Below are 25,399 nucleotides of genomic sequence, written 5' to 3' on the forward strand. Positions count from 1 at the left end.
AAGTGAAGACAGAGCAGAGAGACATTTGATGATGCTGGCCTTGAAGACTGGAGTGATGTGGCTACAAGTCATGGACTGCCAGGAGCCACTAGAAGCTGGAAAAGACTAGAAATGGATTCTTCCTAGAGCAGCCAGAAGGACCATGGCCCTAGTAACACCTCAATTTCAGCCAAATAATACTGATTTCAGACTTTTGACTTCCAGACCTGTGAGATAATGAATTTCCATTGTTTTAAGCCACAAAATTTACAGAAATTTGTTATGCAGCCACAAGAAACTAATATAGTGTCTCCTCAAAGCTATCACTACTTAACACACTTTTTGACCCAGTAATCCCTAATTATCAAAAAGTATCAGGCCTCATTTGTCACATACTAAACATGGTGCTCTTGTTAGGTACTTTGGTCAGGTTTTCTTGGAACACATAGAATAGAGAGACCTTCAGCTTCATGTGGAATGAAAGGGGAAGGAAGCTTTTCTGCTTTCCAGAAAAGCAAAATCCAAAATTAGTCTCTAAACCCCCAAAGTGTTCACAAATGATTCCTTCAGACTTGGTACCTCCTCTGACTGGATTAGATCTTAAGGAGTCATATAAGCCATCTCCCTGTCTTTGGCTGTATGAAGCCAAGATCCTGAAGCTTAAAGGGTATCTGGTTTGGGGCAGATAACTGGCCTACTGGTTGGCATGGCTAGTCAGAACAGAGTATATGTCATTCAAGAATCATGAGACTATTACATCTTAGGAGAAATTGGCTGGGGAAAGTAGCATGTATGGAAAATGGATTGGAATTTGTTGCTATAAAGTGAAAAAGAGTTACTCATAGATACGTTCTTAAGATTGCTATCAACAGCAGAGAAAGACAAATATCATATGGTTTCAGTCATATGTGGAACATAAGGAATAGCACAGAGGACCTCAAGGGAAGGGAGGGAAAAGTGAATGGGAAGAAATCAGAGAGGGAGAAAAACCATGAGAGACTCTGGACTCCAGGAAACAAACTGAAGGTTACAGAAGGGAGGCAGGTGGGGGCAGGTGGTAACCCAGTGATGGGTATTAAGGAGGGCACATATTGCATGGAGCACTGGGTGTTATAAGCAAACAATGAATCATGGAACACTTCAGTCAAAAACTGGTATGTTGGCTAACTGAACATGATAACAATAAAAATATTGCTATCAACAGTTCTCTCTCAAGTGTTAGACTGGAAAATAATTTCAGTGAGAAATTGGGATGGAACCCTGAAAAATCTAGCTAACCTGTAAAATCAGAAGGGCTTCAGAAAATTGTCCTCCTGGCAACTCCAGAATCCTAAGGAATTATGCAGAAAAACTAAGTATATCTATGTAGATATTGAAACCAACATAGCAGTGGATTGTTGAAAAAGTAAAATCCTACAATTTCCGCTACGGAAGAGAACCTAGAGATCACCCAGTTTAAGCTCGTACCTGTACAGATGTGAAAAACCAGCAGATTTTCCAATCAAACTTTAAGTAATTCAATATTTCCTCTGTAGACTTGCTTCAGTGTCCACAGTGTTTTTCTTGGTCAGGTGCTGATTCATGGCAATAACAACATACTTATAAACGCATTCCTGGTACACAGGACAATCACATGCCTCCCCAGCCCACCAAACGGCGCAAAGCGAAATTCCTCGCAGTTTAGACACGCTCCTTGGGGTCTGGGAAAGAAGCACGTTAGCAACCAGGAAATTAGCGGAACCTTGAAGCTGAACACTTGGTGCTGGCACGGTTGCTTTGAGAAAAGAACACTTCCGGCTAAGGAAGCCTTGCCTCCAATTTGTGGGTCGGTCGGATCCTAGTTCTCGCGTTCTGATTTGCCACGCTAACTTAGGGAGGCGGGCTTGCGTCTGGGTCACGGTCTCCCATTGGCTGCTGGCACAGCGGCGGTTTGGAGTGAAGGTATCATGTTGAACTGAAAGCTGTGGGGAGTGCTGCGACAGAAGGCCTGCGGTGGAGTCCAGTGTCCGGTGGGAATCCGGGTCCGGCCAGGTGTAGGTCTCCTGGGTATGGATCGTGTGTGGAGTGCGTGGTGCGGGAAGTGCGTTAAAGAGAAAGGGTCGTCGCCATTTTGGGCCCAGCGCATCGTGGTCGCCTGGCTCAGTAGGGCCGAGTGGGATCAGGTGACGGTGTATCTGTTTTGTGATGACCATAAATTGCAACGGTACGCCCTGAACCGCATCACCGTGTGGAGGAGTAGGTAAGGCTGCCGGCTCAGCCCTCCTGCTTGCGTGCTGGTGGAGTCTCACTTCTTTCTTTGTAGGGTTCCTTTTACAAAGCCCAACTCTGCAATCTTCTAAAAGCCTAAGGTCCTTTGGAGTGATTTGGGCGTTGCCCGTTTCCCAAGACCCTGGGGGAAAGTCACAGCCAAGCTTTTGTACTAATCCCGTGTACGGAAAGGAAGGCGGTATGCTTCAACCACCTTCTTGTTAAATCTTCGAGCTTTAACCCTTACCTTCTTCTGTCTTGGGGAAGGTGCCAAAAGGACCGGTGTACCCGAGCCAGGGCTTAAGGAGTAGGTTTACAATACAACTGTAGGGTGGATTTCTGAGTCGAATTGGGCCGGGAGCGGGGGCGGTGCTGGCTAGCAAAGCCGTGTTTGGATGGGGAATCTCGGTCCAATTGGTAAGATTGAGTTGGGAGCAAAGGATGAAGTTTTCTCCAGCTGAATGAATTAAAGGTTTTAGAGTGAAAGAAAGGGGTGTGTTCACGCTTAATTGTTGGTGGATTGCCTAGCAGTTAGGTGTCCTTTGTAAACCCTAGCCAGCATCTCACACCCTGTATACAATTGGGTTGTATACAATTACGTTACCCTCCGTCTTCCTACTTTATTGATTTGTGTCTTGTCAAGCACTCTAGAGCCAGTTATGTCATTGGAATAATTTACAATGATCTAGGTTTTGAGGTGGTGGGTGGACCAGGGTAAGGGACCTTTATGATGGTGCTGGACTGTGGCTCTTTAGGTTAGGCAACGAACTACCCCTGGCAGTGGCTTCTACTGCTGACCTGGTACGCTGTAAGCTCATGGATGTAGCTGGTGGCTTGGGCCCTGATGAACTTAGACTGCTCTATGGCATGGCGTTGGTCAGGTAAGGCCTGCATGGGTAGGGGTGACGATGGGTTGAGGGATGGGGGTGCGGGTAGCCACTTGATTAGCAAAGCTTGGCTTTAGGTGCTACCTGAAGCAAAGCACCCCATGTGCCCCTCTGTATGGGTCATCCTGTGATTGTTTGACATGACACCTTTTGGTACCCCCTAACAATACACATTCCTTTTTTTTTTTTTTTCCCTGAGAACCTTCTGTCTTCCATTTTTCTTCTCTTTCTGGAATGTGGGGTGGGGGTGATTTACACCAAGTGATCTCAGTGAACCACCTCCAGCTTTGATAATTTGATTTTTTTTCTTCCCCTTTAACTCTTTTACCCAGAACTTTTCTGAATGGTCTGAGGTCCTTGGCCATGATTCAGTGTAGATTTTTCAACCCTCCTCCCATCCATACCTAGTTCCCCCTTCTGTTCTTGAACACTGAAAGGTTGCTGAGTTGAAGTGGACACTGAGTTCCTGATTAACAAAATGATATAGAGTGGTTGTAGCTATTTCATACACATCAGAAAAAAGACTGTCACTGAATTTTCTCACCTGTCAAAATCTGCTCATTTCATACTGTTTACTTTGTGTGCCTTGAGGTCCTCCCTAGCTCTTCTTACCTTCTCCATCATTTAGGTGGGCTCCTCATATTATTTGATATAGGTAATCTTTTGTTTTATCATTTATAACGTGATCTAGCACAGTATGTTTTATTCTGTCATGATTATTTATCCTAGACTGACCTCTTCAAGTCCAGAGCAGTGTCTTCCTCATTTGTATGGCTTAAGTACAGGGCAGATATCCCTGTGCTGGCTGATACCAATCATAAGAAGAGGACAGAACAGTTAGTGGAAAGTTGTAGAAACTCCGGGTGTCAGTAACTTAGCAAGATGTTTTGAAGCCCCACTGGTTTGAGTAAAACAGTTCTTTGGGCTATGCCACTTATTTCTTCCCCAACCCCAGGTTTGTGAATCTTATCTCAGAGAGGAAGACAAAGTTTGTCAAGCTCCCTCTCAAGTTCCTGGCTCAAGAGGTGTGTATGACAAAATGGCCTTTTTTAATTCTCTTTCCCCAGAAGGGCTCACTAAATGGGGGATGGGGTGTTACGGGCACACAGTCAGACTAGCTCATCCCCCCACTACCAGCCAAGCCTAACAAGAACCCCAGAGCCTCAGCCTCCTGCTTGAAAGAAGCAGACTTTCTCCCTTGCTCATGGCTGCTATCTTCAGTGGCTTGGCTTGTCCAGCTTTTTGGGAGTGGGCCAGTGAAGCTGAGGCACTGGAATGCTCCATTGGGTAAGGACAGGAAAGAGGTAGCAGTCCCAGCACTTGCCTTCTCGGAGCTAGCTGACAGTCTGAGGGAAGAGACAGGCTCAGCTGAGCAGCATGAAAATGTCTGACATTCCTGCCCTGAGTGAGTATGTGAGGTATGTAGAAGCCCAGAGGGCAGGCAGGTTCTCAGCCATCAAGAGAAGCTTCCTGAGAAAGGGCGTGGGAGGAAGGGAGGAAGGATAAAGGGTACCCAGGGATTGAGACTCATAGGGCAGAGGAAGGCTGGGGGTGATTGTTAATACTCTTTCACAGGAATCTTTGTTCAAAGAGGGTGGTTGGTGTTGGAGGAGGTAGCTATCTTTTCTGATTTTCCAGATTACCTCCCCAGAGCAGTAGAAGGAATAAGGAGACCATGTTTCTAATCTTGGCTCTGCTGTTAAGACTGAAACTTCCTCAGGACCTCAATATTTTTTATCTATAAAATGTGGGGAGGCCAGGGTAATTCATCTCTTTGGTCCTTTCCAGCTTTAATATTTTCTAATTTCTGTACTCACACCCTCCCTCACAATCAGATAAACATTCCGGATTGGATTGTTGAACTTCGCCATGAGTTGACACACAAGAAAATGCCCCATATAAATGACTGCCGCAGAGGTGAGTTTTCAGGGATCATACCTATCATAGTTAAGCCCAGGGGCCTGGGCTGGGGGGCACTGTGGGGAGAGGGAGGAGGATCTCTAACTGGTGTCAGAGCCAGAGCTACAGTGAGGCAAGTGAGGCACTTGTCTTGGGCACAAACTTTAAGGGGGTGTCAGAAGCTCAGTAATCAGAATAAATAACATTCTGATGTGGAAAAACCCACAATGAACAAAATGCCAAAATTTTAAAGACAGGATTACTGGTGATTTCTCCTTTTGCTTCAGACTCCAGTACGGCTTGGGAGCACACTGTTCTGATCCTGTTTTAATGTCTTGATTACTATGTTTTTTGGCATCCCCTTAAATTTCATACCTAGAGAAGTGAATGGGGAGCAGGTTGAGAGGTGTGAGCCATCCAGTGTCATGAACCCAGGGGTTCTTTAGACACCCCATCCCAACTGATTCAGCCTAGTCCCTTCATGTTGGGGAAGCTGAGATACAGATAAAGGAAGAGACTTGGCCAGCACCCTGTAACTATCTAGTGGGCCTGGGTGCCTCTTCTTCACTTGCCAGCTTTGTGTTATTTTTGGCATTCCGTCTCTAATACTGGTATTAGTTTTTTGTGAAAGGTGCTGATGAGCAGAAAAAAGCAAAGAATAGGGAGATAACCCAGAGCAAGAGGGGCTACCTCTAGATATTTGAGATTTGTGCCTTCTTGGAGCCAACCATCTTTCCTCAGTTCTTCCCGTAATGCTTATAAGAGGAGGCTAAGGGTCTGCTAGGAGCTTGTTTGCCTTTGGCTACTCCAGTGACACTGCCTTCCTTCCTCCTCTCCTTTAGGCTGTTACTTTGTTCTGGATTGGCTTCAGAAGACTTACTGGTGCCGCCAGCTGGAGAACAGCCTGAGAGAAACCTGGGAGCTGGAGGAGGATAGGGAAGAGACAGATGAAGAAGACCAAGAGGAAGATAAAAATATTGTAGTTGATGACATCACAGAACAGAAACCAGAGCCTAAGGATAAAGGGAAAGGTGCAGAACTGGATATCAGGGTCGATGGAGACAGTGAAGGCAACAAAGAGGTTGATTCACATTTGAAAAAGGCTCTGAGACATAAAGAGCTATATGGTAGGTGTCCTTGGGTCGGATGGGGGGCATAGAGGGGCCCCTGAGTCTGTAAGACTCAGACTTAGGGTTAACACTGGTTATTTTCCTGACTCAGCAATTCCTCTGGGGTTGTGGTGAGTTTTAGCTTAAAACAGTTACTGTCACAAACCATTTTCCTTGAACCCTGTGAAGTAGGAGAGGGAAGAATTCCAGTTCCCAATTTACAACTCAAGAAGTGAGATGAGAAGGGCCCAGAATCCCATAAGGAGCAGAGGGCCAGGCTGCCCTATCTGTTTCCATATTGTATTTTCAGAAAGAACCCGAGAACTGCTGGTCTCATATGAAGAGGAGCAGTTTAAGGTAAGAAAGTGCCCTTGACTTTGTGTGTTTTCATTTGCCCAGCCATTTCTTCCCTCTTGCCAGCTTCCTGAGAGAAGTCCTGAGAAGGAATTTGAAAGAAAAGTGGCAGAGCTTGAGGGGACTTCTCGGAAAGAGAGGGGGGATCTAGGAAGGAGACAAGAGAACCAGAATCCAGTTGGCTGATCCTCCACACCAATGGAAGAGAGCAGATGATGGAAGTCTGGATAATCTGTCCCACTGGGTGGTAGGGAACAACTGGGCATAGGTGGTTGCATAGTCCTGCAATACTGCAGCTGATAAGCAGATGGCACCCAGGAACTTTCCTAGATCAGGTGAGCTTGAGGGGTGCTATTTTAGCAGGAAGGGAGGTAGCTTAGAGACCATTCAGCTTGGCTCTTCCTTTTCACAGATGAAGAAATAAATTGAAAACACAGATGAGTGAAGGGACTAGCCCCAGGTCACATATGCAATCAGTGATAGAACCAGAATTAGAATATCAGTGTCTTGATTCCCTTTCTTCCATAACCCATTGCTTTTCCTCATTCCTGGACCCAAGGGTCTCTGGCCTAATTCCAACAAAATGTCCTCACTGGACATCTCAGTATTGGAGTATCTGGTGGTTGGGAGCCACAGGGAATACAGGGTGGGGAGGGAGGGAGAAGAAGGTCTGCCTTTCCAAGAGTCAGGATATTTTAGATTGTGGGCTCAGTAGGGAAGTTGTGGGCCCACCCCTGCATGTTCTGCCTATCTCATGAAGGGAAGTGCTGAGAGGTCCTATGGGAAGGGATCCTTGAAGGGTGGAAGAGGGTTGCTTGGTTGAATCAGGGTTCTGATGGTAACTTCTTTGCTGGCAGGTGCTGGAGAAATTTAGGCATTTACCTCAGGCTGCTAAAGCATGGAACAACCTGTCTCCACCTGTAGAATGCATCCTGGCAGAGCTCAAAGGCATTACATGTGAGAACAGGTGTGTAACTAGGTAATTAGGGGCTCTCTAGCAGCCTCACTGAAATAGGCTTCCATATCCCAGCTTGTCAACCTTTGCTGTAAGGAAATCTTACGGATAATCCCGATCCCCTACCAGATGACCCAATTCAGCCAGACCCTTTTCCCCTGGCCCTGCCAGCTGCCAGGTAGGGATTACATACTCTGAATCACTAAAATGGCCAGGGACAGGAATGTCTACTGTCCTCAGTCCCCTTGCCAGCTTTGTTCCTCTCTGTCCAGTGGTATGTAGGAAAAGCCCTTCATCCTTACCACTTCACTGTCTAGCCCATGTTCAAGTTTGAGGTAAAAGATACAGTGAGCCCTGCTGATTTTTTAACTGCAAGTGGGGAATAATCATGTCCCTTGGGTAGGATAATCATGGTTGGGGGAACAAAGGAGAGGCTTCCCCAGAATCTGGCTCTTTGAAAGAGTAAGTTCCTCCCTGCTCAGTGTGGCCAAGAGCCTCCCCCCACCCTCCAAAGAGCGCTCAGTTCAATCTGGTGCAGAGAGTACCTATCAGTTCCTCTCCTCCTTAGCTCTTGGATCTTGCTACCCAAATTCAGCTGGAAAGGGCTTTGAGGAACCTTCCACTAAGACCCTGTGAAGGCATTGCTAGACCTTCCAAACTAGGGAGAGATTGGAAGGAATCTGGAATGGGGCAGAGAGTATTAGAAAGGTCTTACAGGTGACAGGGTGGGCCTGGGTAGATGGCCTACAGTGCAGGTTGGGATTGCCCCTTGCATCTTCTTCATTCCAAGGATACTACTAATTCCAAAGACGTTTTTATCAGTGTCTGCCCATCCTAGGCTTCTTGGCCCCCTTCAGCAAAGGCCATCTCAGCAGCTGGGATAACTGTCCCTGTACCTGTGTTCAGGGGTGTCTGCCCGGTTATGCCGGGCAGGCAGCTGGCTGCTGTAAGTGCTCTTCCTGGATACTGATCTGAGAAGATGGGAGATGAATGGAAGGACAACTCTTTTCACCTCATACCTGGTGGAGGGAGGGATCTAAGCATGACAGCATGGTCTGACAATGCCTCTGGCCATTGAGACACCTTGGGAACTCATGTTCTCCCTCTAGGCCTGGTCAGCTAGGGGATCCTCTCTTGAGGGGAACTGCTAGATCTGCAGAAAACAGTTAGCGGTTGTTGGTTTCAGTTTGAGCTACATGGGTTGAGGGATTACCCCCTATAGCCTATGCTTTCAAACGTAATTCTGGGTTCTTGGGGTCCCTAGGAATAAGGTTTATATTTGCTCCTGCAGTTGAGTCCCCAAAGTTTCTGCTTCTAGGATTTGAAAGGGGGTAACTGGGGAGAAGGGAGGGTAAAAGACTGGAGGACTGTTAAGCAAAAAGACTGAGTAGTAGCTGAAGTCTAAAAGCCCTTGACCCTGTGACCCTAGGCATTACCTCCTCTGTGGGCCTGGGACCTTTCTCTGTGTGTGCTTTCAGGCTTGTTCAGCTGCTACCACCATCATTATGGGCCTTAGATCAGCGTGTGCTTAGTAAATGCTTATTCAAAACCTAGTTATCCTAGTCTTCGGCCCTGGCTCTGCCCCAGAAGGCTGAGGCCTGAGATCCAACTGTCAGCAGCTTTCATTTCCCATGCTGCTTTGCTCACTTGAGCCGGAGGCATAAGCTGCCTTGGGAGTGGGTAAGGAAGTAGAAGAGGGTCTTCTCCCTGCCTAGTTGGCTTAATTAAGTGTCCTCTTCCTCCAGGGAGGCTGTGTTGGATGCTTTTCTGGATGATGGCTTTCTCATCCCCACATTTGAACAGTTGGCAGCTTTGCAGATAGACTATGAAGGTATGGTCCTGGGGCCTCACTTCAAAGAGTATTCTTTGTCCTGGGCAGGAACACCAGGGGTGGGCTGGGTAGCCCAGGACTGGGAGGCAAGGGATGTTTCCTGCCATTCCATAGCCTCTAGAAGCCTGTCTCAGCTGAGCAGAACAGGTAGCACCACTGTTACTCAGTTGGTGGGCTATTCTTAAGTGGCCTGGAAGTGGGTGGGCTGGGGTGGGCTGGGGTGGGCTGGGGTGTGGGAGAGTCTTAATGTCATTATTGTGCTATGTTAATTGTGATTTAGCCACTTACTAGAGAGTTAGAATAGCAGAACTGGAAGGGCCTTGTGAGGTCATCTAGTTCAATATCCTCATGTTACAGATGGTCAGACTGAGGTCCAGAGAGGGGAAGGTACTGACCCAAAATTACACAGTGAGTTATTGACAAAGTTGAAGCTAGAACCAGAGCTTTTTTTTTTTAATACTTTGTGTTGAGTCTTTTTATTGTCGGATACTAACTGGTTTCTCTCCTTGCTGTTGTGCTCTTCTCTTTCTGTTCTGTGGTGGCAACTCTGTTGTTGTTGGGCGCCCCCCCCACCCCCTTTCCTCCCCACCTTCTCTTTCCCTTTGCTTTTCTTCTTTCCTCCCTCTTTTTTTCCTTTCCTTTCTTCTTCTCTCCCATGGGCCCCTGCCTCCCCTTCCCATCAACCTGTATCCCTCACAAACCAGAAAACGTGGACCTGAGTGACATCCTGGTGCCAAAGCCATTCTCTCAATTCTGGCAGCCTCTGCTCAGGGGCCTGCACTCCCAGACCTTCACACAGGCCCTGCTGGAGAGGTTGCTCTCTGAGCTGCCAGCCTTGGGTGACAGCGGGATCCGGCCCACCTACATCCTCAGATGGACCATTGAACTGATTGTGGCTAACACCAAGACTGGTGAGGGAGACTAGCCCTAGCCTCAGGGCCTAACACAGCCCAGGCAGAAGCATCTGCCGCTGTCCTCAGCTCTCAGTTGAAAGGCACCAGGTGGACATTCCCCTTGTTAAAGATTTAAGCTTGTCCAGAAGGGCCCCGCAATAGCAGTGGACAAATCTTCCACCTTTTTTTTTTTTCCTTTGGAGCCAAGTAAACTGGTCTGGGATAAAAGGGCCTGAAAGCTTGAGCAAATGGGAGGTACAGAGTAGGGAGTCTGGAGGAGTAGGGAGGGACAAAGCCAAGCTTTTAAAGGTATAAGATTGAGGGGGAGGCTTATTGGTTCCTTCTCCTCAGACCCTCTCTTCTCTCTCAGGACGGAATGCTCGCCGATTTTCTGCAAGCCAGTGGGAAGCCAGAAGGAGTTGGAGGCTATTCAACTGCTCTGCCTCCCTTGACTGGCCCCGAGTGGTTGAGTCTTGCTTGGGGTCCCCTTGCTGGGCCAGTTCCCAACTCCTTCAGCTGTAAGTCTCTTGAATTCCATCTGGTAAGAGGGTAAGGCTCCATAGGCCTCAGGGACACACAGCCCTAGAGTGGCAGAATTAGTCATTTGCAAGGACTCTGAGTCCTGTTCCCTTCCTACTAACAGATGGGAGAACTGAGATAGGGAAGAGGTAGGGAATTCTTGCCTAAGATCACACAACTTAAGACCTGTCTCAACTGAGTCTGTTTTGAGAACGGATGAGATAATTTCCTCCCACCCCCACAGTGCTTAGCCCAGTGGCCTGTACAAAGTAAGGGCACAATAAATGATAGCTGCTATTTATCATTGAACCCAGTCTTCTGACTCTGAGCCCTGTGCTTTCTCCTTTGTTATCTCCCCGAAGTATATCTCTCCTAGGTGCTCACCAACCTTCTGATGAAGTCTAGGCTTCTTGGCCTGACATTGAAACATCTTTCTGATTCTGCCCCAACCCATCATGGTAACTGTACCTTCTGTGAGTCCCCTTTACCCAATCTACCTTGGGTGCTGTGTTAAACTGAATATTGCACTGGTTCCTGTAAATATCTGTGGTTGTCTCCATTTCCTTTTCTCTGTCATATTCTGACCCCGAGCCACTTCTTTCATAACACGCAGTTCTCTTCCTGCTTTCTGGAATAATAACTATTTCATTTGAGTGATCCATCTGGCACTCTTCATCTCCTCACTCCAGTGACTTTCATTTTCTACTACGCTCTGCAACACATTTCCATCATTCAGAGCTATTCCCCCTCTGAAACCTGACATCCCAGCATCCCACTCAGTGGCCATAACCTCTTATCCTTCCATTTCTCACCCTTGCATCCCATGATGTTAGCTCTTTGCCTGCCTCCAGACCTCTATACCTCCATTTCCTCAGCCTTGCTTCTCCTCCATCCCGTGTGTGGTTGATCACTTCAACCACTCATCGTCAGGACCCTCATCTGTGCCTTTCCTTTGGCGTATTTGACTTGCCAACCCCTGAGCTGGGATTGATCCTCCCCATTCTGCTTCTGCCACTCCTCAGTCCAAGTAGCTAAGCTGTGCTGGAGAAAACTACGTAGCATTGCGGATTGCTGCCACTACAGAGGTATGATTTTTAATCTCAGTCCAGGCCTCAGCTCTGTTTGTCTGAACTTTTTACTGTTTTCTTGTTTTCTGCCCTCTTTCTCTCCTGTTTCCTGACTGTTCTAAGCCCTTACCACTCACCTCAACCCCCCCCACAATTTCACCCTGGCTTCCTCGAGCATCCAGCAGGGCCCCTCCACCTGAGGTCTACCCTCGTGAACTGATCTGCGATGACACTCTACCATCTTGCCAGTCTCAGGATGAGGTGGCCTTGCCCCACCTCAGAGCCTGCTCCTACCTATTCTCTGGAGCCACCTCTGCCAACATCACTGGGGCCTCAACCCTGCTTCTCCCTTGCTCTTCTGGCTCTTCCTCTTCATCTTATGAATGTGTCTCGGTTTTTTTCCATCTTTAAACAATAAGCAAAATCTCCTTTGACCCTTAATCCCTGTGTTGGGTAATCAGCAGCATATCAGTCCTTTCCCCCAACCACGGACCACCATCAGAACATCTCAAAAGAGTAGTCTGTACTCAACAGTCTTGATTTTCTCACTACCCTTTTATTCCTCAAGCTTCTGCAATTTGGCATTTAACTCCCAAGTCTGCTTTGACCTCCTAATTACCAAATCCACCGAGCCCTTGTCCGTTGCTGTGTCTGCTGCATTAATGGCTGTTTACCACTCTCTCCTTGAAATGCCTGTGCTTTTTTCCCCAGTTCCTATAAAGTACCAAGGCCCAAATTTCTTTATCTATCCCAGGCCCCTCCCCCAAGATTCAGCCTCCTATATTTGACTGTATGTCAGACATCTCCCCATGGATGGCCCACAGATACTTTACTGTGACCAAAACACTGGTCATCTTATTCTCAACCCAATCCTAAAGTGATCTTTCTCTTTTGCTCCCTATCTCACTTGGTATCACTATCTGTGCTGTTATGTTGATTCTTAAGCACTTTCCAAAACTGAGAATTTGTTTTGCCATGTCTTCTTCCCATAATGTCTCCTTCCCTCTATAAGAGAAGCTTTTTAAAGGTAAGGGCTCTGTATTAGCCATCTGTGCCCTAAACCACGACACAAATCCAGACCCTAAACAGACCTCAGTAAACATTGTTGAACTAAAGTATACTCTGCTCTCTCATTGCCAGCAGTGCTCTCTTTGCTGGGAGCTCAATTTGTGCTTGGGGACTGAATGAAGTGGGAGTCTAGATGCCAAGACCCTCTTAGTCCCCTGATCCCTCCATAGAGTCAGAAAGTCATTCTTGAACCCTGATGGCATTTGGGGCACAGTAGTAGTTGATAAGAGGAAAAAAATGTAGCTTTGTAGAGAAAGGAAGGTAGGGCAAGATATCCAGCAGATGGAACTGAACCAAAGAGCCAGATGTCCAGATGTGTATGATCTAGACTTGAAGTGATATGGATGGGTGGGAAACTGGGAGGAGAACCAAAAAGACCTGGAGGGGTCAGAAAAGCATGACAGACAGGGCATTTGAGCAATTCCAGAAGAATAAAAGAAGCTACAAAGTCTGGAAAGACCACGACATGTGAAGGTAATGGGGGGAGGGAATGAGAAGAAAAGCATGGAGAGGTTTGGATAGGTGGCCTTCAAGGTGCTTTCCAATCCTAAGTGCCTGCAGAGTGGAAGCTGCTGGTCTTGAAGTCTGGACCACAGAGATCTCCCAATCCAAGCATACCAGAGGGATGTGACTCATGCTGGCAGTAACAGCGGCTTACTTGGGTACAATCCTTGTGCACAGATTTTGCTTTTCCCAGGTAATAAGTGAATCTAGAGTCCTAATCACCCCACCACACAGGTTGAGACATAGGATTATCCTAGGTATTGGACTGTAAGTCAGCGGTAAGTCTGCAAGTCAGAGCTAGAGCCAGAATCCAGATATCTTGTCCTTACTCCCGTGCTCTTTCTCTAATGTTCCATTAGATTACATGATTGTGAAAAGCATGTGTTATTAGGCACATAGAGAACCTGGCTTTGTTTTCCCCAGAAGGAGAAATAAAAGATACCACTGGCAGTTAACTGTCTCAGGCATGGTGCTGTGTTTTTTGTAGAAGTAATTTCCTTTGACACAGCAGTCTTTGGAGGTAAAGGATTATATCCTTATTTGATAAGAAAGACATTGGAGCTCCAAGGATTGAAGTGATTTATCCAAAAGCTACACAGTTTGTTGATGGTGGGACAAGGATTTGGGACCAGGTTTTGTGAGTCCAAATTCCACATTCTTCCACAACCTGACCTGTGACCAGACAAACCCGAGGAGAGAGATGCATTTTAGGACTCGTATCACCCCTACACCTCAGTGGTCACACTAGACAGCTTGAGATAGCAGGTGGGTAATAATAAACAGTGGTGATAACAGCATCTTTCCAATATCAAGTGCCTGGGAATATTTATTATTAATCATACTAATGGACCATAGTGAGCAGGAAGAGCATCTTTGGCTTTTCCTCCAAAAAGCCTGGAAACTTTTCAAGACCTTTCCTGAAGCAGCCAATATCAATTCAGTTTGAGTCAGTGTCCTCTTGGAATATGAAATTAGCCCTGTAGAAAGGGTGTTCCAGTAAAGTCATTAGCCTCCAGCCCCACCCCCAGTGACCAGAGACCATATGGGGCCAGAGAGCCTGCTGAGCATAATGGCAACCTCCATGAATGTCTCACAGTTCAGTACACCTAGAAGGAAACTATTTGTCTACTCCATCCACACCTCCAGCAATGACCAGATCCCTGGTTTTATATGAGGCTCAGCAAGAGGTGTTCATGCTCTTTCTCCCTAGGACCTCTCCTTCCTATTGGCTCTGTGTTGCTGGTTTTGCTCTTAGCACCATCCTTTACGTGCACCCTCTCATCATCTTTAACTTCCCTCTGCCTGACCCTTACCATCAGTCACCAAGTCCTGCTCTCTGTGTCTTTCACAGCTTCTCTCCCCCTTGTTTCCATGGTCAGTGCCCTAGGTCAACCCTTACCAGCTCCCTGGTCTCCCTGCCTCCAGGCCATCTTCCAGGCCATCTTCCACATCCTCCATGTGGCTGGCCATCCTCCACACAGGCACCATGTTGATCTTCAGAAATGGCAGTCATCACCTGTGCTTAAGAGTCGTCAGATGACCCCCTCTTCCTAGCACACACACTTAACTTTTGCACACTTCTCTTCCCACGGCTCCCAGCACAGCCCTTCACCCGGAGCCAGGGTACTCCCACCACATGTATACAGTATAGTGTGCTTACTCTTGTCTCTGCACAAAGCCCTCCCTTGATCTCTCCTGCCCTCCTTGTACTCTCTGCCTCTCCCCAGTTCCTGTAGTGCCCAAGGTCCACAGTGCTCATCTGGCTTCCCTCTCACATCTCACTTTGTCTTGTCAACTGCTGGTTTCTTTTCTTTTTCCTCCATTTCAGGCAGGACTGTAATTACTCCTGGAAAGGGGTCACATTTTGTGTTCCAGGCAGAAGCAGCCCAGCACGCTTGGAGGCGTATCTTTGGAGCTCAGAACAAATTGCTTGGCTAGGCCAGGGGAACAGACGGTTCTGCCATTCTCATGTCCAGTCCTGTTAGCCTGTTGGCTAGTTTTTGTATTTACGTAGCATTTAGTACAGATGAATAGCTATCATTTATTGCATGCCAACTCACTATGTGCCAGGCACTGTGCCAGACATTCTGTGTGAGCTATCTTACTCTTCCCAACAACCCTATAATTCAGGTGCCGTTATGCTATTTTACTGAGAGTAGAAGTGAGCCACAGAGATGAATCACAGTGCTTGTTCAGGGGCCTCGGTCCTGTTTTTGGTTTGCTCTTCTGCATTGCCTTTCAGAGGCAGGTCTGGAAACTTAGAGACCATGTTCAAACCATGGAGTGTTGGGGTATGAAGTGAGTTGAGATTTTGAATCTGTCTTACTCCATCCTTCCCTTTGCTCAGCGTCTTCAAAGCCATGGGACAGGTCCTGCCAGACGAGGAGCAAGAGAGGCTGCTGCGCATCTGTTCCATTTATACCCAGACTGGCGAGAACAGCCTAGTACAGGAAGGCTCAGAGGCCTCCCCCATTGGGAAGTCCCCTTACACACTGGACAGCCTGTATTGGAACCTCAAACCAGCTGGTTCCTTTGGAATTGAAGGAGAACCCCAGCAGCAGGAGGAGCAGGGCAGACTTAATGATCTCAAGAAAGATGAAAAGGAGGAGAAAGATCTGGAAGATCAGGTGGAGGAGGAGGAAGAGGAAAATGATGACCAGAAGTGGGAGGAGGAGGAAGAAGATGAAGATGATGAAGATGAAGATGAGGAGGAGGAAGAGGTAGAAGAGGAAGACAGAATGGAGGTGGGACCTTTATCTACTGGGGAGGAGTCTCCCACTGCTGAGAATGCCAGGCTCCTGGCCCAGAAAAGAGGAGCTTTGCAGGGCTCTCCATGGCAAGTTAGCTCTGGTAAGAAACCTGATACTCACTTTCCATCACACCAGTTTTCCCTCTCCAGGTGGTTCTTGAGGCTTCCCTCCACCCTAGAGAAGAGATGGAAAGTAATAGAAGCCAGGGTGAGGCAAGACTGGGAAGCAACTTGATGTGTAGATGACACCTGGTTTTCCTCCCCTTTAAGACAGTGTGTTTAAGCTTCAGGGCCCCAACAACTGTCACTACTGGCTGCTTCATACAGTGCCCCATGGGATGGTGTGGTTATGGGCACTGAGCAGCAAAATACAGAGGAGATAGCAAGGGGTGGGTGGATATATGTGATTCTGCATGTGTTTTTTGCATGCAGTGAATCAGGAGCAGGGAGACAATAATGCTTTCTATGTATATGTGAATGTGTATGGAGGCTGGGTGGTGATGAGACAGGGTTTTGCTGTATATATGAGAAAGCGGGAAACCAGGGGTATTAAGTTAGAGGAAGGGAAGGGAGATCAGAAAAGTGAAAATAAAGGAGTAGTGTGGTTTTTAGGTGAGGATACAAGTTAGTGAGACAAAGCCTGGAAGTGGAAAGAGAATATTAGGAGATAAGAAAGTGGGACTACACAAATCTCCTTCTGAGGGATGTGTTTTCAGTGCCTTTGCTTAGGTTAGGGAACAGGAACCTTAAGCAGAGAGATCCTGAAGGAATGAACAGTTTGGTGTATATGTCAGGGTAGGGGGACGTGTGTATGTGTACATGCTGGAGGTAGGGGTAGATGTAGAGAACAGCCAGTGTGATGAAATCTGAAAGAGGGAAGGAAGGCAGCTGGAATTGTGTATAGTATAGAGTGGGCATGATAGGGAACAACAGAAAGAGAGGGGAGGTAGCAAAGGAACTTAGGGGGAAAGGTAGAGCCTTTGCTGGAAGGGCTGGGGCATAAAGGCACTGAGTGTTAGGTGTGAGGGAGTACCTTTATGTCTGTGTGGTGTCAGAGAAGTCTCTTAGGGCAAGGAGGACTGTGTTTGGGGCCTTCGTAGATCTTGAATGGGAGAGGCATTGACATAGGCAAAATTGTATATGTGTGTGAGAGAGTAGGGGCTGTGAAAGAAGTCATTGTGAAGTAGACACTATGCATCTGTGCATAAATGCACACAGGATCATGTTATGTTTTTGGAAGAAGAGGCAGGATCACTGAGACCTTTGGGAGCCAGGAGGTATCTCTGAGGAGAAGTAGCAGCAATGAGAGGTGGGGGTATATGGAAAAGTGTGAGAACAGGCAGTGAGACAACCATCCAGAAGTAGCCCATGTATGTCTCTGTTGTCACTGAGGGCCATGTACACAGATGTCAGTCTGGAGAGGCAGGGGCTATGATGTACACAGGGTTGGGGATGTTAGTGTTGGGGCGGCAGGATGATCAGGTCAGTGACAAACATGGGGGAAGTGTCCTTGTGTATGAAGGTGTTCTTATATTTATAGGGCAACACAGGACATTAAGACAGGCACAACTTCTTCCTGTAAAAGAGTCAGGGTGGGTGGTTCTCTGGGTAACATGAAAAGCTAGTCCAGGAGTGAGTTTCCAGAATGCCAGGAGCATTATGACAAGGAGAATTTTCTGGGTGCCAGGGAGATGGAGGAGGCCAGAAACTGGATCTACTTGAGAAACTCATGAAAGCTTTACTTGAAGACTTTGGATGTACTGGTATAAGGATGGGAATGAGGGTTTCCTATAATACTACATAGAGGGTATATAAGTTATTAGGCAGAGGGTAGGGAGTAACTGATACGGTTCATTCTAAAGTGGAATATCTGTCGTGGGGCGGTGGGAGAGTAGTTTATGAAAGTGGAAAGGCTAGGATATTAAGGTCTTTTCTTCTCTCTTTCCATTGCTGCTTCTGTGGGCATACATATATACAGGGGCTAAGACTTCCCATGCATTCTTATATACCTGTGAATGAGAGGTGTAGGAGGCAGGGAGTGAAACTGGGAACATTCAGTGAATGGTGGGTTCTGTCTGTGTGTTTGTGTATATATACTTAGGTGGCAGTGGGGAGTGAGATATACAGTAAGACATCCCTTCCCTAGATAAGGGATGTTCTTTGTGTTTACATCTGGGGGCAGTAAGACCTTGCAGGGGGCAGGGGGAGTATAATACCTCTGAGAGAGCGTCCACCCTGAGGTGTGGTATGTGGGTGTGTGTATATGTATCTCAAGGCAAGGCCACTAAAAAATGATGTGACATTCAAACACATTGAGAGTGGGGGTTGTGTGTAGACATGCAGGAAATAGGTAATTCAGATACTCTGAGGTATCTGGGTTCGGGATAAAGGTGTGGGAATTCTGGAGCATCCAGACTCTCAGGATGTGTGTGTTCAGAAATAGAGCAGGTGAAAGGCTGAGGCAGTGATACGGCCAGAACTGAAGAAGTTGTCCTTGTCTGTATTTGTGTTGAGGGCATGTCTGGGGACATGGAAGAAGAGCTGAGAAGAACAAATACGATTGTAGTTGTGTGCATGGCATCTGTGGACTTGGGGGTGGGTTGTGGTGTCAGGGAAGAAGGGCAATAAAGAGTGAATAAGGGAGTATGGAAGGGGTGGGGAGTGCAAAGAGAGGAGCTCACGACAAATGATGCAGACAGAAATGAGGCTGGACTTGCACAGAAACCCCATGCTGAGCAGACTAATGGAGATGAGCAGGTAGATCGCTTCTTGGCCTTTGGGGCTAAGATCAAGTGTAGGTGGGCAGGTAGACCTTGTAGGCAGGCCTGTATACCGGTTTGAGAACTAGCTAATCAGCCCACTCTTGCCTCCTCCCTTTGCTCCACAGAAGATGTACGATGGGATACCTTCCCCTTAGGCCTAATGCCAGGTCAGACTGAGGACCCAGCAGAGCTTATGCTGGAGAATTATGACACCATGTATCTTTTGGACCAGCCTGTGCTAGAGCAGCGGCTGGAACCCCCAACATGCAAGACTGGGTGAGTGCCCATGGCAGCAGGATTTCTTAACCCCTTTCTCTGCCTCCTGCAGGAGGGAGGGAGGGAGGAAGGGAAGGACCAAAGTAGGATGGGTGGGGGGGTTAAATGAGTGATGTGTAAGCTCTGGTCCCTGACTGGGCCCTTGACAGGACTCCCAGTCCCTAGTTGGGGGTTGGGGTGGGCATTGAGGTAGCCATGCAGAGCTGGCTTGGCACCCTTCAGATTGCTTCCAGTTTGTGTGTGTCTGTGTGAGAGAGACAGAGATGGAGACAGAGAGTGTATGTATGTGTGCACACACATTTTTGGGAGGAGAGAGTTCCATAGCTTTCCTTGGATTCTCTAAAGGGTCCACCACTCCCAAAAGGTCAAGAACAGGTTCTGTAATCCAACTTCCTTATGTTCCTGAGGAGAAAACTGAGGCCCAGAAAGGGGATGGGATTTGTCCAAAGGTGCACAGAGTAATCAGTAGGCCTCCCCACACTGTCCAGGCATCTTGGTAGCAAGGCCTGTGCAGGGCTCCATGCTCTCCCTCGAAACTCGCCTCTGGATCACAGGCGTGGGAGCCCTTGGGTCATCAGGGAGCCAGGAACCAAGCAGCCCTTGCTGAGGGGCTCTGCTGGTAACACAAAGGAGCCCGTCCAGAGGGCCTGTACATTCCGGAATGCGGGGCCATTGTGATCAGGAGAATCCTGTGAGTACCAGAGAGAGAACTCTGTGGGCCCCTGAAACTGAGAGTGTGTCCCTGTGCTGCCTACCCACTCCCTGGGAAATGAGCCCCTCTTCCTCTGGACTTTCAGGGAGAGAGCTATAGAACCCAGGGACCCCAGCAGCAGGCCAGGCCCAAGGCATTGCTGTGGATTCTGTCCTAGGCCAGGGGGCAGCAGGCCCTTGGAGAGGAGATGCAGCTGGGGAAACCAGGTGGTCTATAGTTGGGAGTGGGGCCCACATGTCTGAGAGACCTCTTCTCCCCTTGGGTAAGGCTGGCTTGATGAGCATCGGGGTATCAAGTATTGGCAGGAGGAGCTGTTAATTCCCCAAGGGAGCTGATTCTGTCCAGTCCCCACACCCCCTGTAGTAGGGAGGTTTCCTCTGCTGAAGCAGGCATGCCCGTTCCTGCTCCTGGTCTCAGATCCACCTCTGACTTGGTTTTGTGGCCAGGAACAAGTCCCTTTTCATCTCTGGGCCTCAGTTCCCTTGTCTGTAAGATGGTGGGCAAGGGGAGGGAATGGGACTAGATCATCTCTAAGGGTTTTTTCAGCTGCAGTAGTGTAACCATGGATCTACCTGAGGGGAAGGATGATGGCTTTGCTCTCAGCTATCACCCTCATCTACCTGGAAGGACGTTCAGGAAGCAGGGGAAGCAAGAGTGTTCTGAACAGCGCCAGGGAGGGGAAAGGCAGTCCTCTCCTTAGAACAAACTTTTTTTTTAAATTTTTTATTTCTTTTCAGCATAACAGTATTCATTGATTTGGCACCACACCTAGTGCTCCATGCAATCCGTGCCTTCCCTAATACCCACCACCTGGTTCCCCCAACCTCCCACCCCCTGCCCTTCAAAACCCTCAGGTGGTTTTTCAGGATCCATAGTCTCTCATGGTTCACCTCTCCTCCCAATTTCCCTCAACTACCTTCTCCTCTCCATCTCCCCTAGAACGACCTTTTAATCCTGGGTTGGGATCTGGGCCTAGCCCTGTAGCCCAGTCCTGGCCTTGGACCCTTTATCCAGCTCTTGGGGGTGGGAGGGATCCAGCCAGGGTCCTCTGGGATCCCAATATCTATGGCCCTAGATAAAGGCCTATTAAGGTGGCCATGTTCAATATCTTCCTGGGGTGGGGGGGTATATGGGCACTCCCTCCTGCCTTGACCCAAATAGTTCTACTTTAATCTGATTTATATACTAGGGCTCTGAATAAAGTTTCATTTGAAAAGTTGTGCTCCTTCCCTCTTCTCAATTGTGGGGAAGGCAGAACGACCCCTGGGTCCCATCTGAAGTAGTTTCTCAGATTTGCTCCATAGTCGTCTTCATAAAACCAGGCAGGAGGGTGGGCCCTTTCCGTAGAGACACATCATTCAAACTCCTTTAACCCTTCCAGAGCCTAAAGTTGCGTCTTTCCCTGACAGACCCCTCTCCCCTCTCTCCACAGCACCCTTGGCTTGAGCTGTGGTGTGGGCAGTGACAACTGCAGCAACAGTAGCAACAGCAGCAGCAACTTGGAGGGCCTTCTCTGGAGCCAGCGCCAGCTGCATGGACTCAAAACTGGCCTGCAGCTCTTCTGATGCCCACACTGGTGCAGTGTTTCTCCAGCCCTGCTGCAGCAACAGCCTCTTCCCTGCCCCTGTTGTCCCCCTGCTCCTGGCCCCCACCAGTGCACCTGATGCTCCATGAAACAACCTGGGAGACAGTCCCATTCAGCCGTATCAGCTCCACTTTCTGCCACAATGGAATTTTGAATGTTTTGGGGTTTTTTTAAAGTTTTGTTTTGAAAAACAATAAACAGGCAACTGTTAATTTTGGTGTTTATAAGATAAGGGGGTGTATGCTGGAGCAGACCAGTGTAGTTCTTGCTTTCTTCTGAGGGACCCAGAGAAGATGTGATCATAACAGGACTTTAAGCAAAAGCCTGGTCCTTTGGCTCCTTGGGCCCACTGCTCCTAATTGTTTTCACCACCAGGCCCCACTCATACTTTCTTCCTCATTTGAACCATTTTCATTCCTCTCTGCTGTAGAATTGGGCCAGCTCACTTAGAAGCATCAGGCTCCAGAAGAGAGGTGTTGCTATAGAGCCCAGCCAGCATCAGGAGAATCTGCTCAGAACCTCCCTGACAGTGGAAAGCCACAGGCCTTCCTGAAGTTACCTGCAGGCTTTTGGCTCATTTCCTTGCTTATTCTCACTAAACAGCAATTGAAAACCAAAAAGAAACCTTTATTTTTCTACTCCTTTGGCCTGGAAAAGATAGAGTGGACATGACTGTGGTAGACACTGAAGCTAGAGGAATATCTTATCGGCTGACCTAGAGCTTCTGTATGTCACACAATTCTGCCAGACAAGGGTGCCTACTCTGCCAGCTCTGAGCTGCCAAGAGACAGGGATGAATATGTTCACACCCCTCTGAGCCCTCTGCCAAGTGAGAAAAGACAAATTGCCATTCATATAACCTGAAGTTCTGCAGAGGGAGCTCTCCTGTGCCACATGTTCTTTGTTTTTCTCAGGGTTATATTTTCATGGTGGAGGTTGATTGAGGTGAAGTCTGGCTACAGTATTACCTGTCCTCTGGGGAGAGTGATAGCTGAGCAAGAGAGTGGGCATTTCCGCAGGGCCAAGTTGGCCCCAGACAAGGGGAAGCATAGGACAGAACTAGGCAGCATTCCAGACAAGAAGCTGGCCCAAGGAGTGGCTGAGCTAAGGAATGAAGGAGAGGGCTTATGCTGTGAAAATGCCAAGGAGAAATTTAGTGAAAATGTCATGTCTGATGCCGTCAAAAGGTTAATTTGAGGTAGGACCCATAGGAAGCCCCCAACACTTCAAGTTTATCCTGAATATCTTTGTGTGTATGTGTATATAATCATTTTTCTAGAGCTGGCCCACAGACCTAAACATCATCAAAGTCCAACAGCCCAACAGGGTTAATATTTCCTATCTTGTGTGGACCCAAACATTAGGCATGGGCAGAGCAGTCTCTTGCACTGGTTAATGCAGTCCGTTTACCTGCAAATCTGACTTCTAACACAATAGTAAGTGCTGTCTTTCAGAATCCTGGAATATCAGAGCTGAAGGAACCCTCAAAGAGTAAATGTAATCTGGGAGGTAGCTCAGCGCTAGCTCCATGTGGGGATGGGTTCTGGAAACTCTTGGTTCCCCTCCACCACTTATCTGGAGCAGCCTGGATTTTATATATTGTGTATGTATTGGTATCCTATGCAAGATTTCTTTATTATTTATTTATTTATTTATTTAGGCAAATGGGTTTCGCTGCTAAAGAATTTGGAAATCATGGTTCTAGTCTAGCCCCCAGATTTTATGCACTAAGGCAGAAAAAAATGGAAGGGATTTGTCCGAGGGCGCAAAACAAGTTTATAACATATAGATACCAGTTGCTTGTAACATTGGTGTCATCTGGTTACTTGTTAGAAATGCACATTATCGAACTCCACTACTGACCTGAATTGGAAAGATTAAGGGTGAGCAGCAATCTGGTTTAACAGTCACCAGGTGATTCTGATGCATGCTAAAGTTTGAGCTGCACCAGAATGCAGAGGGAAAATCTGCCCAAAGATCCAAGTTCCAGGGAACTCCATCATTTTATGGGAGCAACTTTGAGTAAATTATGCCAGTTTCTTCATCTGTAAGAAAATAATATTTGCCTCATAGTTGTTGTAAGGTTCAAAAAATATAATAGATGTGAAAGTCATCTTCAAAGTGTACCATGCTTTGTATGTGTGAGTAGTGTGGATTCATAGCAGGATTAGTAGGCCTTGAACTCAAGACTCAATTCTGTATAACCTAGGTCAAAGTGCTTTACCCTGGCCTTCAAAGATGGGCCTAAAGATGAGGAGCAGACTACATGAGCTTATTTCTAGACCAGGTTCAGGGAGGCTAAGAGTCAAAGGTCATTGTTTGCTGGAGTTCTGAAACCTGGGTTCTGTGAAGTAGGTCCCTGGGAAGAGCTGCTTCAGATGGTGGGGTCAGGGGTAGGGTCAAGTGTGGAAGAGGGGTAGGGGAGGACTGGCCAGGAAGCACCAATAGCCCAGTGCCCTTGGACCTCTTCCTTCTGACTAGAGTTCAGAGAAGTGATTAGAAAAATTTATCAAACTGTACACATTTAACTGGGGAGCAAGAGTTGGGGATCAAGGGAAGGGAGTATATATTATATTGTTATTCAGTGACAATAATTGAGAGTCACCTCTTCTGATAATTCAGATGAAGTGATGAAGAACATGGTTTCTGCTTCTAAGGAACTCCTTTATTTGGACAGGAGTCTGCATGCCAACATAGTTGTAACAGAATGACAAGCACTAAGGATTGTTCAAAATGCCTACAAGGCCCACTGTAGGTAAGGATCAACAAAACGTGATCAAGGAGGTGGCGCAGCTTAATAAAGGAGGTGATATTAGCAGTGAGTTTTCAAAAGTAAGTTAGTGAGAACAAAGAGTAGAAGTAAGGTAAAAGTCTGGAGGGGATAAAGAAAAAGCATGGCATGTTGGGACACCAGTGAAGGGTCCAGGATAACTGGAACATTTTAAGTCGTGAGGTCAGAGAGTTAAGCTAGCGAGAGGAATGGTCAAACTAGTTGATTTCTCACCTACGATTAGAGAGGCACTGAATAATCAGTTGTCCCCTCTTGGAATTCTATTGTTATCACTCCCTCCAACACTCAGTCTGCCATTGCTCTCCAAGAAAATCTTAATTTATTAACTTATTCTGTAAGTGTGCCTTATTTCCTCATGAAAGTGTAAGTTCCAGAAGCTAGGAACTGTTTATTCCTCTTCTGTCTCTCCCTAGTCCAGTATAGGCCAGGTCCATATTTGGTACTCAATAAGAACTTAATTACATATATTCCTGAGTAATAGAGGAAAAAGGAAAAGGATAGGGAGAGATGAGCACTCTTAGTCCCAAAAGGATGATAAAAGAGAGAAATATTCTCAGGTTTATGAATAGCCCCTTCCAAAGTCTCAGGCTGGGCTTTCATGTAGCAACTGTGGTCATCTCTGCCCTTAGAATGGGACTGACTTGGATTGTTCAGGGGGTGGGGGTGGGGAGGTTAGGTTGGGAGTAGGAAGCTTCTGAAAAGCATGAGGGAAGAGCAGACATCACCGTAATAAAGAGCTCACTGGTGGGGCGCCTGGGTGGCTCAGTGGGTTAAAGCCTCTGCCTTTGGCTCAGGTCATGATCCCAGGGTCCTGGGATCAAGCCTTGCATCAGGCTCTGCTCAGCAGGAAGCCTGCTTCCTCCTCTCTCTCTGCCTGCCTCTGTGCCTACTTGTGATCTCTGTCTGTCAAATAAATAAATAAAATCTTAAAAAAAAAAAAGAGCCCACTGGCCTGGGAGCAAGGAGGCCTGAAGTTCCAGTCCATGGCTTTGCCATTACCTCCTTGTTAAGCCTTAATCAAATCTCTTTAATTCTTGGATCCTCAGTTCCCACACCTATAACCTGATGGAGTTGATGCAGCTGAGCATTCCACCAGTGATTTCTCTGCAAAGTATAGGGTGCCAGGCTGCTTCGAGCGCTGATATTTTGGTTAATGCCCAGCACATGATATTTCTGTGGCCCTAAGGCTATTCAGGGAAGAAACTAATCTGG

At 47.4% G+C, this 25,399-nt stretch overlaps 1 protein-coding gene across 2 annotated transcripts; it reads left to right on the plus strand.

The window, feature by feature from the left end:
- The first annotated feature begins 1,892 nt into the window (after positions 1 to 1,892).
- On the plus strand, positions 1,893 to 21,608 carry LAS1L (LAS1 like ribosome biogenesis factor). 2 transcript variants are annotated; one of them, XM_032846918.1, is made up of 14 exons: positions 1,989 to 2,218; positions 2,982 to 3,107; positions 4,069 to 4,138; positions 4,949 to 5,030; positions 5,855 to 6,139; positions 6,432 to 6,478; positions 7,333 to 7,442; positions 9,176 to 9,261; positions 9,619 to 9,669; positions 9,966 to 10,172; positions 10,525 to 10,672; positions 15,660 to 16,162; positions 18,949 to 19,099; positions 21,244 to 21,608. In XM_032846918.1, exons 1-14 carry the CDS (start codon positions 2,028 to 2,030, stop codon positions 21,374 to 21,376), a joined length of 2,190 nt encoding a protein of 729 aa, XP_032702809.1. In that variant the 5' UTR covers positions 1,989 to 2,027; the 3' UTR covers positions 21,377 to 21,608. The 2 variants fall into 2 exon arrangements, with proteins under 2 accessions (XP_032702808.1, XP_032702809.1); XM_032846917.1 differs by lacking the exon at positions 9,619 to 9,669 and having other exon boundaries at positions 1,893 to 2,218; positions 21,244 to 21,376.
- The last annotated feature ends 3,791 nt before the right edge of the window (positions 21,609 to 25,399 follow it).

The sequence above is a fragment of the Lontra canadensis genome, unplaced genomic scaffold (genome assembly GCF_010015895.1).
Source record: "Lontra canadensis isolate GAN:19392208 unplaced genomic scaffold, GSC_riverotter_1.0 scaffold183, whole genome shotgun sequence".
Taxonomy (NCBI): Eukaryota; Metazoa; Chordata; class Mammalia; order Carnivora; family Mustelidae; genus Lontra; species Lontra canadensis.